The 16,816-nt window shown below is 46.7% G+C and overlaps 1 protein-coding gene across 1 annotated transcript in view; it reads right to left on the bottom strand.

Annotated features, from left to right (window-relative positions):
- The window catches only part of LOC119406577 (ornithine decarboxylase-like), a 154,488-nt gene that overhangs the window by 20,978 nt on the left and 116,694 nt on the right, over nucleotides 1-16,816 (bottom strand). Inside the window, 1 exon segment of the mRNA XM_049420145.1 lies at nucleotides 2,658-2,710. Within this exon segment, the coding sequence (XP_049276102.1) occupies nucleotides 2,658-2,710 (53 nt within the window).

Below are 16,816 nucleotides of genomic sequence, written 5' to 3'. Positions count from 1 at the left end.
CACACAACCCGCGCATCTCCCGTCATCTTTCTGTGGTCCCTGTCTTATCAACGCTATGGCTTCAATGAACGTAACAAACTAACTAGCCCAGAAGTCTGTTCTCTTGCATTTTGAAAATTTATCAGCCCAACTTTCTCATGCTGGAAGGATCACGACGGGGAGAGGAGAGAAATAATCGATACACAAGAATAAAAGAAAAAGAAGCCCTTTTCACTTGAAGAAATTGACAGCTCCGTCCACCCAACCCTCATACACGCGCAGAGACCCGTAATACAATATCGCACAATTATTTCAGAAACCAGCTGCCAGGCCGCCAACCAAGAAAAGGAACCACCAAACGAATATGTATTATAACATCGCAGCACTTACAGAGAGATAGCGAAATGTTGTCTCTAATACAAGAACCGCTCTTTTTTGAATAAATGAAACTCAGAACAGGAAAAGCTAAAGAGTATTGTCAGCCGTTCTTAAGACTGTAAAAATTGCATGCAGTTCTGTTGTTAAGTACATGGAAAAGGAGAACAGTGAAACAGAAACGCCATGCGATAAACAGTATAATAAAGGCAAATGCGAAATAAATAAATCATCTCCAAAGTTGACTGCGTGACTAAAAATCTTAACCCAGTTCCACCAAGTGTGAAAACTGCAATAGTAGCGGAGCTGTGGTTCTACTGTGTTTCCCTTGTGATTTGTTTTGTGATTTTATGTGATATTTTGTAATTTTATGTGGGTGTCTGTGACTACGCTATTTGTAGAGTAGATATGCGCGGGAAAGGACCTGTGGCAACTCCTGCCACACCCGCCCCTGCTACAGTGACTTCAGGCCCTATCAGTGCTCGAGCCGCCCATCCCCGTTTCGCTTTACGGCTACAGTTTCATCCGCGACCGAGGCAGTTGCGCCATCTATGGGTGTATCTGGAAACTGGAGCGTGACATGCAACGCGGACACTCATCTGTCGTCGGGCCCAGCCGTAGATCAGCTCCGCTGTTAAATATGCAACGCTATGGACTCGACAGGAGACAGAGGTTCACGGGAACATGGTGTTAAAGTGATATGCTGACGAAGGCAAGTCCTCTTGTCGAAACGTTAGCCCCAACGGCATTCCATGTTTAACTATATTTAATCAACACTGGGTATTGTAAGAATGACTTTTTTAGAAAGCGACAAAACGACAAGAACTAAGGTTTTTATTACTACGGCCTTGTTAGAACACCACTATAGTACCACACCTTTACTCCTACCCTCCAACACTGGTGCTTTTAACCCGGTCCTCTATGAGGAAATATGCATATCCCCGCTCCAGGCAGGAATCTACCGCCTTCGGTGTACATCGGCATCGGGAATTGGCCGAATTACAAGTGAGATCGCCCGCAACCTCGATGACCTTTCAGTTAAACCAGTTAAAGACCTCTTCATCTAATGCCGCCGTTATCGCACACTCGCAGCGCAGTGAACACAAGGCACATCAATTTCACTGCCAAACCAAGAAACACCCTTGAAATCGTGAACCTGAGACCTATCTCCCTCAACTCATGCTTATGCAAGCTCTTCGAACGCAGCGTCCTTGATAGACTCCAGAACCATATGGACACCAACAACCCCCCTTTCCTGACACCATGATAAACTTTCGCTCGCACCACTCCACCCGAGGCCCAAGGCTACAACTTTCACAAGATACCCTACACTCCCGGCACGCTAAACACACTAGCACCATTATAGCTCTTGACCTAACCAGACCGTTTGACAATGTGCTCGGTGTGGCCACCCTGGAAGCGCTCGCACTGCAGGACCGCGAACACACAGATCAGTACATGACAACCGCAAAGCTTAGATCACCTTCGCTTGTCTTTCCTCATATACATTCCTCCTAGGCATTGAGGCACATCGAAAGAATCAATCCTTTCTCTACTCCTTTTCAACGTCATCGAAATCCCCATGGCACACGCCCTGGCCTCCACGGCCGCTTTTTCTCCCTCTTTCTAGGCGAACGTCACTCCGTGGATCGCCGCAGCTAATGTAGGCGCTATGGAAGAGACACTGCAGGCAGGAGCAGACAGAGTGGCAGCCCGTGTAGCCTAAGTCTTCTTCAGCTGCTTCGTCACCAAATTCGTACTCGTCCACCGCCCCCTGAAAGAACGGTTGAATATCGGTCTTCCACCCACAATGAGAGGGACCGTTAACGGCACTGCCACCCCGACGTTCGCAAGCTCCCCATCCTCGATAGCCTCCTCCAAACAAAGGGAACAACACCGCCACTAATCCCAAATTCGTGGCCACCGTTCACCCTACGGAACGACTTAGAAGCCGCACAGCTGAACTACACCAAGACATGCGCGAACACGATATGCAACGGTTAATACGAGTTTTCGTTCTCACCAGGGCAGTACACTCATTGCCCTATGTTTGCCTTTCCCGCTTAGTATATAAAGCTAACATCATTATCTGGTAGTTCGCAAATCGGCCATCAATCTACCGCAATACATCTCGATCGGGAGAATCGTCAGCATAGGGGTCCACAACACCTCCGGAGAACCCATTGAAGCTCACTGCTCGGCCTGACACGAGCGGCTCTCCTCCACCCCTGCTGGCCGGCGACTTTAGTCTAGCATTTTCCTCAACGGCTCCCGCTACAACCACTCGGAGAACGCTCTCTCACCTCTCATCCGCCGTCTTCTTATGGTACATCCGCTCCACAAAAAAACGCCAGACCTGCGCGGAAAGTGCAGCACAGTCACAGCGAAAGCTAGAAGAGCGGCATTTCTAAAGCCCGTTATAACCTCTCTTGTGGCTACTAATACAAGTAAACTAGCAACGTACCCACTACGCCAAAACTCAATTTTTGTGAAGTTGAGAAGCACCCACCACGACATTAGAGAGTTTTAGCTTAGCGCGCGCAACGGCCTTGCGCACGCAACGGGTGAGAGAGAGCAAGACTGCGCATGCGCTGAACCTAAGAGAGATGCGTGCCTTTGCGCGCGCAAGAGATACGCACGCTAGATCTCGCCGCTTACGTTGCGCCCGCTACGGCCGTTGCGTACCTTACGGGCGCTTCTCTCGCGAGATCTCGACCGGTCCAGACAAGCAAAATGGCTGCGTCCGACAGCAGCACAAGCGGCACGGCGGTCATGGCAGCGAATAAGTCCCGCGTCCATTTCGGAATTGCCCTCGATTTGGAGCTCCTTGCCTACGTGAGTAGCTTGAATCCGTTCGCGGACCCAGTGCAGTGGACAGTGATCGCTGCAAAGATGCAGGAGATATTCGATATCGTAGAGACTGCAGTCGCCCTTCAAAAGCCACCGCTCTCGGTTTGTGAGCATCAAATCGTCTCTCTCATCCCATGAAAGAGTGGCCAAAAGGCGCTGATTCGAAAGGATGCTGGAAGGCATTTTTCCTTCCTCGCTGCTGCTCGCCTCGTAGAAGTCGTACCAACCGTCACCGTTCACCACAGATCACCTCAACAAAATTTGCGCCATCGTAAAATCTTGCCTTGTCTCGTGCCTTGACTTGTGTCAACTACGATCGGCTATTGTAGTTTATTTTTAGCCACTAGATGGCGCAGAAAAACACGCCGTAGTGTAAGCAGTATGTCAACAAAGAGCGTTAAGTGAAAAGTCAGAGAGGCGGAGAGGAATTACTGGATGGCAGCTATAGAGAAAAAACCGGCTTTGAGTAACTACCGAAAGGGCAAAAATGAAATAAGGAGGGAGGCATTTTACGACAATTCAATGGGAAGCGCTTTACTGTTTGAAGCGAGATCGGGGGTCCTTAGAATGGGTAGTTATAAAGCGAGATTCAGGAAAGAAGAAGAACAATGCACGTGCTGCGGGGAAGATCAGGAAACGGCGGAGCATGTTCTAATTGAATGTGGAGACATCCACCCAGGTGTACGTTTGGGCACCAGCCTACATGACGCCTTGGGTTTTAGAGACAATGGAAAGCTGAACACACCCGCGATTGAAATAAGTAAGAGACGGTTAGAGTATTGGTGGCAGAAAACTAGAGAGAAAGGACAAAAATAAATATTGGGGGAAAAAAAATAAGGACATTCTGCAGTAAAGGGCACAAAACGGAGCTGAAAACTTAAGTTTTTTTTTTCTGGAGTAAAATAGTTTTAATTGAAGTAAAGACACTAGGCCCACGCTAAGAAAAAAAAGAGTAAAGGTTTTTTTTTTCGAGCCTGGTGGCACACTTGTCACCGCCCCGTTATAAAGGGCACGCTCATAGCATCCATCCATCCATCCATCCAGACGAAGGTACTGACGCCTAGACGCAGTCCACGTTTCGGTTGTTGTGTACGGTAAACTAAAAATGTAGGAGACAGCGTCAACTCTAACGTACGCAGCGCGCGGGCCATTGCGTACGTACAGGTTTGCGCGCGCTAAACTAAAACTCTCTATTATTCGTAATTCTGCGGAGAAATGAGCTACCACATGTAAGGCATTACGTGCAGTTTGTTGATGCGACGGTTGATGACGATGAAGAATAATGGCTGAGCATTTGTAATGGGTTGGAAGCTTTAAACGACCCACAACTCACATCGTGTGACGCCCGGTCGTTATTTTACTCTCCCACCACGCTATATAACATAGGTCAACGTGAGAAAGAGAGAGACAGGGAAAGAACTTTATTGAGACCCTGAGGAAATGCATCATGGCAGCCTTATGGGCTTTCTTGGCAACCTGTAGAAGTGCACTTGCGAGGAACCCACTACGCTACACAGGGTGTTTCAAGAAATGTGTCCAACCTTCTCAAAAAATTAGGAAAATGCGATATTTGATTGCTGCCTTCAGAATTGGTTTGTCTGTAGTGGCAGGGATTTTAAGATGGTTAAAGAAATTATTTGAGAGTGTAATTAAAAAAAAGTTTATTTAATTAAAATTTTAATTAGTGGAGTTAGGTGGTTGTGTCAAATGGGAAAATTGAAGTTCTTCATGCCAGAAACCCAAGCCAACTTTGAGATTTCGAAAAAGTGGCATCTAGTAATAATTACGAAGTAATGAAATTCAACCAAATTCAATGGCGAACCCTAAACAGAAACATAGAAGAGCGCAACTGCCATATTCTTCTGAGACGTCCTAAATGAGTGAATTACTTTTTCTGTAGCGCTAGGCATCTTACGATGGTTAGAGCCATTACTTGAGAAAGTAATTAAGAAAGATAAATTAAATAACTTTTTAATTAGTGGAGTTAAGTGACTGTGTCAAATTGGGGAATTGAAGTTCTTCGTGCCAGAAACCCATCCCAACATTGAGATTTCGAAAAAGTGGTCTCTAGTAATAATTACGAAGTAATGAAATTCAACCGAATTCGATGGCTTTCGCTGTTGAAAGCGGTTGCATTTCGTTGAATTTGATTACGCCACAACAATTACTAGAGGACGCTTTTTCGAAATCTCAAAGCTCAGATGGGTTCCTCGCATGAAGAACTTCAATTCTCCCATTTGACACAATCACCTAACTCCACTAATTAAAAAGTTAATTAATGTAACTTTCTTAATTACTGTCCTAAATGGCGTCCTTAACTACCTTAAGATTCCTGCCTGTACAGAAAAAGCAATTCTGAAAGATCCGAGCAAATATCGCATTTTCCTGATTTTTTGAGCAGGTTGGACACATTTCTTGAAACCCTGTATATGATAATAATTTTGTGAAGTAGGGAAGCAGCCACTATTTCGTTATTCGTCATTCTGCAGAGAATCGTGGTACCCGCTAAGCACTTTTAAGGCATTCTGTGCACTTTGTTGATGCTGCAGCTGAGGACGATGAAGAATTATGGGAGAGCCCTTTGTAATGGGTTGGAAGCATTCAACAACCCACTCGTTGCGCAATTTGCATTGTGTGAAGCCTGGTTACAAAATTCGCGTTGTGGGACACTTGTTTGTTATTTTACTCTTCTACCACGCTACATTACATGTGTTATTGTGGTTCCTTCGCGACGTGAAGCCTGCATACGGTCTTTTTGCAACTCATATTCAAGCACCGGCATAGCCCTGAGGTAGAACACTGGGCTCCCACGCAGAGGGCCCAGGTTCGAACCTCGTTCCATCCTGGAATTTGTTTTCTTATTTCGAGCGATAGTGGTTACGGACACCGGCGGCGGCGGCGGCAGCGGCGGCGGACAACTACGGCGCCAAAAACGGCCCTTATGGTGCGTTCACACTGAGACATTCGGCGGGCGAGAGCGCGTGGAATCCGCTTCGGCGGCAGCGAGATCCGCCGGAAAAGCCCTTCCCGCGGCGATCGGTCGAGGACCGATTTTTGCGGCAGCTGCCGCCGGATTCCTTCACCGCGAACCAATTGGAACGCGAGTCGAACATTCGAAAAAATGGCGGCGCGCTTGTGATATCGCAGTCGTCTAAGCCCGCAGCAACAGTGAAGTCTTTCGTAATCATCCTGTAGCTCTCGACAACTGCCAAGTGCTGTCGCGATTAGCATCTTTGCAATACATCATCGCGATCTCGCACAACGGGTAGCATTACCTCGGCTCGACCAAGCTTCTCGCGTCTTGCAAATCAGGACGAACCAACCACAAGTGCTTGCGTCGTTTCTTTTGTTCGGCGAATGCATGTCTATCCTCGTCAGACATCGCCAGAAAGTTGCTTTGCAGCAGGCCCAGCAGTTCGACGACCCTGCTCCTGTTTATGCGCTGCACCATAACAAAACGCGTACACAACGCCGAGCGCGTCGATGCCAGCGTTCCTTCGCGCGAAGGGACGATGACAACTAGACGCCCTAGTTTCGGCGGTGCGGTTGCTAAGCGGTGTGAACAATGTTGACTTTCGGCGGCGCGCGAATTCCGGTCGCTGTGGCCGGCGGATTCCCCAGTGTGAATGAGCCATTATTGTGATCTCATAACAGCTTTCGCTGTAAAACATGCACCCGGAGCACCACACGGCTCACAGAGCGGTGCGTGCGGAGGCTCTTGGCAAGTATTACGGGACGCGATCGGACACCGCCTAAGTTGACTGCACCTCTTACTCCTCATTCTTAGCATTCACCATAAGCGTCAACTCACTGGTCCCGCACATCACTGGCTCCTTCCTCGACACCTCGTCTAACGAGGCCGAGGAGGGAGCCATTGTTCTGGTGATCTCCTATGCCTCTGTGACGCACATCCTCACTCCAAGACCGCATTCACTAACTTTATGCGCCGACGCATATCAAGCCCGGACGCGTACGTTTTCAAGCTTCATTCTCTCTCTTTCCTTTTTTTTTATACTATATTCGTTTGGGTGGCTCCCTTCCTGTTTATGTTTGTTTACGCCCCGTTAGTTACTGCCGCACAGTGCGCAGGAACCGTGAAGAGCCCCCTGAGTCCCAAGTCCACTGCTGAGCTAAATAGCTGTGTGCTTAATGAACCTTTCCCGCTACGTATATAATCTGCTTGGTGCAACGAGACGGGATACACGGAATAACTCTTCCGAACCTGCATTCTTGTCTCACAGGAGATATTTGGGGCGAAAGGATCGCGTTCGTTCGCCATGACAGAACACCGGCAATTCAGCGAGCGTACAGGGACAAAAACGTAGCCTATTCGCTCCCTCGCGCATGGCTACGTCTTTGTACCGTCCTTTCTTACCTAAAGCCCACATGTGTGAACGAATGCGCAGATGGACAGTATGTGTAGTGCTCTGGTGCTTTCCGTGATTTCGCATCTCATACCGAGCGCACGCTTCTCTTAGGGGTCTCCACGGGTAGCGGCGAGAAACGGGCCTCGTAACTTTATTAGGTACCCTTTTTCACTCTAGGATATCTTCGGGAACGCACCTGCTTAGGCAAACACAGGCCGTCAGGTCGAACGAAACGCTGCGTATCTTGAAGGTTCTCGGAGGGTTCAAATTAGTTTGTTGGTGTGACGGGGTTGTTTATTATTGCAGGAAGTGGCCAGACTAGCGGTGTGAAAACTCTAATAATATTATCCGTGGTTGAACGTCCTAAAACCACGATAATATAATGAGAGACGGCGTAGCGGAGGGTTCCGGAAATTTCGACCACCTGGGGTTCTTTAACGTGCTCATAAATCTAAGTACACGGGCCTCATATTTTCGCCTTCGCCGAAAATGCAGCCGCCGCGGCCGGGATTCGACCCCGCGACATTTGGGTCTGGCAGTCGAGCACCATAACCACTAGACCACCGTGGCGGAGCGAGCGGTGCAAAGCTCTTATACCTGATAGCTCAGGAAACGATAAACAATACACGCCAGCGATATGGTCGATATATATGCATCCGTTCTTGCATCTCATAGAAGAACGTATGTGTAAATGACAACTCTACTCCTTGCACTAAGAAACTGAGGCTGCGCCTCTTACATTTAGGTTCGTGGGTTTTACGTGCGAACAACATGCCATTAATATGATCCGCGCCATAGTCAGAATGATTGTGCGGTTCTTTAACGTAATTTGAACCAAACCACGCGGACCTTCTCGCTTTTCGCACCGTCGAAATGCGGCTGCCGGGAATATAAACCGGCGTGGTGGATAATTGAACCCGCATTTTAAGGTAAGCGGCGCAAAATAATACTGGTGAAGTCGCCACAGTTTATGGTTCTGTTGCTTTACGTCAATTAAATCGAGACAGGGCAGGCGGGCTGGACAGCGTAAACAAACTGAAGTAGGATGGCAGACAGGGTTAGTTGGTTGAAATGTGAACACCGCAATAAAAGACAAGGACCAAGAAAGAGCAGACACATTCAACTCTGTACTTGCAACCGAGTTTTATTCGAAGCTCTAAGCCACATAACAAGCCTATCCGCCTAACCATTGTCAAACGAAGCACTGGTAAAGAAAAATAAAAACACCAAAACCTTGTCGCATACGCGCACGTGCGAGAAATGCTCTAATAAAACTCCGTTGCAAGTGTAGCGTCGTGTCTTTTCTTTCTTGGTCCCGTCTTTCGCGCTGCTGTTAGATACCGTAAAGGTAAATATACATGACGTATATAGTTGTACTTCAGCGAAATGGGTGTTGAAGTCAACAGAAGCTATAATGGTTCGAATATCCAAGTTTTAGGGAACCGAACCGTGAGATATACAAGGCAATGTGCTGATTTTAAACAGATTTCGTAGTCATATTCATCGTAGATGCACGCGAAGGCAGCAGGGACACAGAACGTACTACGTATAAGTTACTAGGCAGGTTGGAACTGTGGTTAAAGGATACCAGAATACACGAACGAAAACGGAAAGGAGATTAGATATTGATCATGAAAGCAGGCTGACAGTCTCATCGGTGAAGTGTCAAATTTGAGAACGAGTGCATTCGCTTACCGCGACTTCGGCACTCTACCGAAACATAAGATGCCGCATTTCAAGTCGGATTCCTTCTTGACAGATCGCGGAAATCATGGCGCCTCTTCCCGCCGCAGTCCCGGCCGCATACTCTGAATTCTTGCTGTCCACTTACTGTCAAACGGCGGGTTTTACGGCGGGGCGACCGGACACCACGTGTCGCGGCCTAAAAGCAGATTTCTGCAATCGTGACAGCCGCATGACCACGGAGTAATTCGAGCACCTCGAAATTCTGCAAGCTTTGCGAGCTTTACGAAAGCACTATGCGTACATTGCTTCCGACGTCGCCGTGCAGTTCTTAACCAGCGTATATGCTTTGACAGCTTACTCTGACTTCTGGGACAATTGCGAGGCTCAGAAATGGAGCAAATTTTCAAGACGTCACAGCGCCTTGACGCCGTCTCGCATCTAGGAGAAAGCTAGCATAGTGACATATCGCTCTGGTGCATTACATTATGAGTTCGCGACCTTATGCAAAATGCATTGTATAATATATTAGCCACAGGAGAAAGTGCTACAATGGGGCGTGAAAATACTCAGGCGAGTTCTTGGTCGTTTCTAAGCGTTGTGGTTAGGCTCCATTCTGTTATGACATTCAATCAACCTGGACTATTCCTCACTGCAACCTTCTTTGGCGCTTGCAGTATATAGCTTGACAGAGTCCTAATTCTGGCTTTTGTCAAAATTGCTAAGAAACCTTGTATCAATGCTGTACGCCTCTACTGTGACCTTTCTCTATTGAGGATTGCAACACAGCGATAATTTGTTGACAGCGAATGTAAGAAAGAATATAAAAATAACTTAAACACAGTCTCTTGTAGTGCTTTCTTTTTCGAATTACTTCAGATAAGGTGAGCCGTGAGTCTAGAAGCAGTATTTTAGTAAGTTTCAAGATGAGCATGAAAAAATATAATTGCCTAGACGAAATCGGAAAAAAATATTGATGTCGTAAATATCGAAATGATCCAATAAAAATCTAAATGAGAAAAAAAATGTACACTACAATAATGAATATTAGTGAACAAAGAATATTGGTTTTCTTAAGCCTAGGGTATTTCCGCAAATATTACCATCGCGGATATATGTGGGTTCTTGTTGAGTTATGTTCGCACGTCCTTGCTAATTAACGGTTAATGTTAGCTGCGTTTAGTTATCCCGTGCTATAACGACCCAGTGATATAATAGATGCCTGCTATCATGATTTTTGCTCACTAAATTTAGTTCTTCGCAAACTATGACGCTTGAGAAATTGGGCAAGTAATTCTTTAATAATTAAAATTCTCGTTGATGTTGGCGTTTAAGAAAAATGGCCAAATTACCCAGATGGTGCAAAAAGTTATCGTATAAAAATCCAAATGTTTTAACTGATCTTAATATCAGATTTACGCTTCTTCCTATTGTAAAACCCAGTGCCAGTGGGTATCCACGTCCAGTGCCATGCCTGATTAAAGGACTAGTGTCGCGCTGGATACTTGGGACGCTGGAGCGGCGTTTTACTGGGAGGTGTTGGGTACTCAAGCGCAAAACGGCTGTAAAGCATCAAAACACTGGTGCCTACTTGACATAAATAAATATTTTAGTAAACAGAGTGATACAGAACGCATTATTGCAACAAAAATAGAGCCCCCATCACGACGCTTTGAACTCGCCACCTACTCAACTCCAAAGGAGTACTCTACAACTGCACCACACCGAAACAGGCGTAGGGTTCCGTAAAATGATTATACGACGAACTAACACATCGTTCGGCTTCATCTTTGCCTGTCGCATACTTAAGATAGACACGACCTTCCTTTCAAAATAACACTTCAGTCTTTACTAGACGCAAAATAACGACTGCCGGCACCGAATGACATTCGGATAATGGCAAGAGCGCTAACTTTCTGTAAGCATTCACATCTTAACTCTGAAAAATATCAAATCGACCTATGAGATGGCAGAGTTTGCCCGCTGTTACTGCCAATTTCTAAAGCCGTTTCCCGCTCTTGCTACTGGTGAACGTGTACAGAAGTCATATGATGACTAGTTCAATAAATACGTGTGTACATGATTAAATATTCAGTGCTTTTTCCACGCAAGCGACAATTTATCCGTACAGCGGGCTTGCAATTGTCCTGATTTGCAGTTCTATAGATACCTGCAACTATAAAAACACTTGGCAAAAAAAAAATGCATGTACCGTGCGCTGCAAAATTATGCCAGTGTGTTAGTTGAGTAAGGCGTACGAGTTGACAGGTATGTGTCCTCAGGGATTAAAGTCTCCCTTCATTTGAGGAGGGGCCCTCGCCCTCCCACGGCGGCAACCAATACCGCTCAACAGGGCGTGTTGCTTAGCTGGTTGGTTCACTTACGCTCACATATGCTCAAATATATATATATATATATATATATATATATATATATATATATATATATATATATATATATATATATATATATTGTTGTTTTGTGTCACACTCGGTGTCGTCACAGCTCGCAGAGGCCACTTCGAAAACGATTTTTTGAAACCAAGTTGGCATGTAAAGCGTTAAAGATATCCGAGCTCGAAGCAATAACTATAGCTGCAACGCAAAATGTTTACTCACTGCAATGAGAACCTCAGGCACGACAACGCTGTACTTTATTTTGCATGCCTAGTTGCCCCTAAAAGTAGGCAAAATGTATGCGTATGTGGCATTACACCAGCCTCTTAATTCGCAAACAAACAAAGTAAAATTGACTCGTGACGTAAAGAGACCAAGGTGAACCTTCAATAATTCACGAGCAGGTAGCTTCACGCTCAGGTGCCTCGTGAAACATCATGCTGCGCCAAGAAACTTAGTCGAACACGGTGGTGGCCTGTCATGTGCCGTGTCTCGAGACAAATGCGTACAGCAGTACGACGATACATGTTTTTCTATTTTGCGCGCACGACATCAACCGAATACTCGCGAATAAATCAATTAAATCATTATTCGGAAAATTGGAGCGTTTGTTCCCCGCGCAAGACACTACTGCCAAAGAAGTCAATTTCAGCACTTGTCGAATGGGTGCTGCAGTGCTACGGTTCACTTCGCAAAGAGGGGTCAAGACCCTCCTAAAAAAATTTGCAGTGGCTTTGCTCGGCTATGCCAGAATATACGTAGCGTTAGCAAAGTTTCAGCGGATTATTCTTAGCTTTCCAGATTGTCTAGGATTATTGGCCTTCTTCTGTTCATTCTTCGTACGCTGAACCGCTAATTGCCAGGCAACTAGTTCGAGATCCGATGAGATAAGCTTCTCGCCTCTTCTGCGCCGTTCAGCAGCATTTGCGCTCTCCTTCTCCATGGCGTTATCCACCTGCAAACGCCAGTCAGAGGCGCTGTCACGCGGCTCCAGTGCAGTGTCAGACGGCGACTGCACAGCGAAGGCGAAGAGCTGCGCGCGCGCCGGCGCCAGTGTGTCTACCATGGCTAGCCGTCACTCTTCTCGAATGCGCAGACCAGCAGCGGCGAGTCGCACGCGGCGGTGGCGGAGTCTGCGCGCGCGCCGGCGCCAATGTGTCTGCTGCGGCTACGACGCCACTCTTCCCCAACGCGCAGACCAGCAGCGGCGAGTCGCGCGTGGCGGTGGCGGAGAGCGCGTGAGATCACAGTGGCGGAGAGCGCGGAGAGCGGTCAGCCAGCTCTGTCACATCAATGATCCTCGCGCATGCGCAGCCCGGCTCATGAGGATCTACGCGAAATCGGCTCCGGCTAGGCAACTGTAGCTGACGCTACAAACTGGAGGGAGGCGGACCCCCTGCCCCCCCGCCCCCTCTGACTTAAAGACCAGTGTGTCCTGGCATATGATTCAAAGAAGTGCCGGCGAGTGCGGCCGGTAGCTTTTGGTGAGCCTGCGTGCGTTGCTAAAATTGCGTGGCATCGATGGCCAACGCTCCTTGTGCGGATACTGTAGACAAGAAAAACTGGTTCACCTGGGTTAGCCGATGTCTGAAGTGTTCTCTACAGTCATTCTTACACGTCGGAATCGTGTTTACTCAAACCAAGAAGCGCTGGTTATATAGACGGACTCGACCGGTACGCTAGGCCTAGCGCTCGCTGGGAGTCGCACTTGGTAGGGCCGATCTCGGCGCATTTGAGTTGCGATGGTTCAAGTTTCTACGTTTAACTGCGTAACTTTTCTAACTGTTACCTAATGTGTAACTGATGTATGAGAAAGTGCAAGTATTGCCCGAGATCCGTTTCCGGTGTGGCGATATTCAACGACGACTGTTTTCTGGCCTCCGTTTGGAGCGGTAGCGAAGCCACAGCTCATTCATTTCTCGCCAACTGCTTGGCGATGTAACGATTTGCTAATTCTGTTAGGACTGACGCCTCCAGGCTTATTAACACTGCAACATTGAACCATTACAGCAACGCATCACCGATGCGAAAGTGGTAAATGTGCGGGGCATGCACAAATCGTGAATTAATTGCTGCTACGTGCTCCACAAGAACTAACGCCACTATTGACACTACGTGAATGAGAAAAAGCGTGTTAGAAGGCAAAATAATCAGCGTTGGCTGATGCCATCTTTATCTCCATATTCCAAAGGGAAACATTAAAAATTACAGTGATTTCACATGTCACATACATCACGAATATAGTGCGCTTCTCATCCCGTTTCTCTGCCAAGCTAGAAGTTGTGACACATGTTTGGGACCTGGTAGGATAGCATTTAGCGGTACCATCGAGTCAAACATTCCATATTCAACGACACTGAAACAGTGCACCAGGCGCAATACAGAAAGCAGCAGGGTGCTAGCAGAAACAGTGGATGTTCTAGTATGCGCCAGCGCAATTCAGTGCAAATTCCAGCCTTTCCAGCACTTCCCAGATGCGCGCCAGCGTCACAGCGGCGAAGCCAGCGCCCCTACCAGTGTGACCCAGCTCTTTGCCAGCGCGCTCACCGAAGTACCAATGAATCCCAGCGTGTACCAGTGTTTCCAGTGCGATCCAGTGCCAAAACACGTACTGGTTACTGGGGGCGCTGGAACGGCGCTTGTTTTTGCAATAGGGTTGATGGTTGAGGAGAAATTGAGTACCGCGAAACATGCTTCAAAAGAGGCGTTATCCCTTAATTCAGTGGTATGCTTGATAACTTGGAACCGTCCTTCCAGCAGCTTGCATACGCATGCCAAGAAGTATTAGAGAAAATAATAATAATAAAATTTTATACCCGAAAACTACCATATGAGGAAACTACCATGTGAGGAACGTCGTAGAGTGAAAGTTAAGATTAATTACGACCACCTGGAATTAATGAAAGGGCACCGAAGTAAAAGTACGCTGCCGCTCTTGCATTTCGCCCCTATCGAAATGCGACTGCCGTGGCTTGGAATCGAACCCGCGAGCTCTGGCGTAGCAGTGTGATACCTTAGCTGCTACGCTATCATGTCGGTTGAAAACCAGTTACTGTGGAAGCAGAGATCCGTTGTGTATAGTGAAGTGTCGCGTTCATAAAAATCAAGGTTTAGGGTCTAGAAAGCGCCCATTCCCCCAAAAAATGAAGGAAATCTAATTATTCATGTTCCGTAGACCGCACAAAGGCTGCTTTTCGAGTCGCACAAGGAGATGCCGGACTAATGCGCACGATGGGAGTAGTATTATCTGACTTAATCTTTCTTAATGTCATTTTGATTCTATGTTCCTCGTATTGCGAAATTGCATGAACCATTGGAGTAACTAGTGTTGGTTGGGGGAGGGGGGGAGAGGGCTTAACGGTGGCGATTCGAGCCTACCACTCCCGAAATTCAATTTTCGCATCCGTCTATATACAAACGCGCACATAGAAATGCATAAAGGTTGCTTGAACCCCCCCCCCCCCAATCCCCCTGCAAAGAATAGCTGGCTAAACTCCTGGCGTCAACAGGCTATGAAAGAGCCTCGCACGTTTTCGTCTGATTCCAAACGGACCCTTCACTAGATATAAACTTACTTTTATCACCCTACACCTTGGAAGCGTTTAAACATGCCCCACTACGTTAGAAAATGAACAAAAAGAAAAAAGAGAACGTGCAACATCTTGCCACATTCCAAGAGGTCCATTTGTATTAACTTCATTTCCTTTTGTATTTTTGCTAAGAGCCACTCGGTCGCGTTTGCCGGCTTTCCTTTTACGCGCACACCTTTCTCCCGATTGGATTTATTCCAGGTGCGCGCCTCGTGCCTAGGCAGGACTACACTTCACTGAGTCGTACGTCTTAGCGATTGGCACCGTAGCATGCTCGTTTTTGTGAATGCTTAATGCTCCGTTTCCATTCGACGCTAGGAACTCAAGTGCTCCCTACGAAGCCTCGCACCACGAATCGCACTCGCTCGCATCTTGACGCTCGAGACCCCTGTTCTAATCCTTTTACAAGACTGCATCGCGCGAATCTGATTGCAATGCATAATTTCGTGTTCCTTTCAAGTTTTTCGTCTCGGGTCCAGAAAGGCTCTTAGCAGTTCCTCAGGATAATCTTACATGCAGTGACGTTCCCTTGAGAGGTGTTCTTCTGCGTCTGCTGCGTAGATTTCGTCGCACATGCAAGCGAATCGCCCTAGAAAGTTGGAATAAGTGATGATTTTTTTGTTTCCCTGGATGAAAATATAACTTTTTTTTTGCACAGAGTATAACTACTGCATGAAACTAGGTAAGAAAAATGGCGAGTGGTTCAACCAAACTATCTAAGCCATAACTTGCCGAACTCTCTAAGCCAGATGAGGACTTTGCGGTGACGGGAAGAGCAGAATATAGGGTGTCTATATCCACGACTCAGCGACGGCTCTTTGTAGATAACAGAATTCATTCCTGGAGGAGTTGTTTCTTTTTCCTAGCCTGATGCGCCGCAAGATAATTGCAGAATCAAAAAGCCGTCGAATACACAATGAGGAAGTACAAGAAAAAAGAAGAGAATAGAAAAAACAATTAACTCTGCGACACTCATTATGATGGACGACGGAATGTGTGAAATTTGCATAATTTGACGCCAAAGCTCTGTAGACCAGTGTAAGTGTTAGAATAAACTATAGTTCATTTTACAGCAAATATTATAACGCAAATGATCATCTAAATATTCTGCAGTCAGTCGTGCTATATTTCTTCATAAACCGAATTCAACGACCCACTGAAGTTAGATGCGCTGGGTATCTGAATGCAGCGAGCATTCCTAAAAGTTTTAAGATTATTTTGAAATTCCCGGCGAAACGCCCCAGGTCCGATGTCTCGAATTAGACATGGTACTGCCTTCACCAAATCGATCGTGTGTAGCAAATTATTTGGCCCAGAATTGATAGAAATGAACATTAGGCAAGAATAACGCTCAATATACCATTAGCTCAGTGTTTCTGGCCTCTTTCTTGCCAATAATGCACAGAAATGTAAAACTTCACGTCTCTAAATGAGACGCCGCGTCACAAAGGGTTAAAGAATTTGCCCCTAAAGCCACACGCCTTCGTTTCGTTAATGCGTATTCTGAAGATACACGAACTGATTGATTGACTTAATTCAACTGTACCCAGCAACACGTGGAACAGCATTTTAGTTG

Source organism: Rhipicephalus sanguineus, chromosome 10, assembly GCF_013339695.2.
Source record: "Rhipicephalus sanguineus isolate Rsan-2018 chromosome 10, BIME_Rsan_1.4, whole genome shotgun sequence".
Taxonomy (NCBI): Eukaryota; Metazoa; Arthropoda; class Arachnida; order Ixodida; family Ixodidae; genus Rhipicephalus; species Rhipicephalus sanguineus.
Note: the sequence above shows the minus strand (reverse complement) of the source record. Positions and strands in the feature narration are given on the sequence as shown.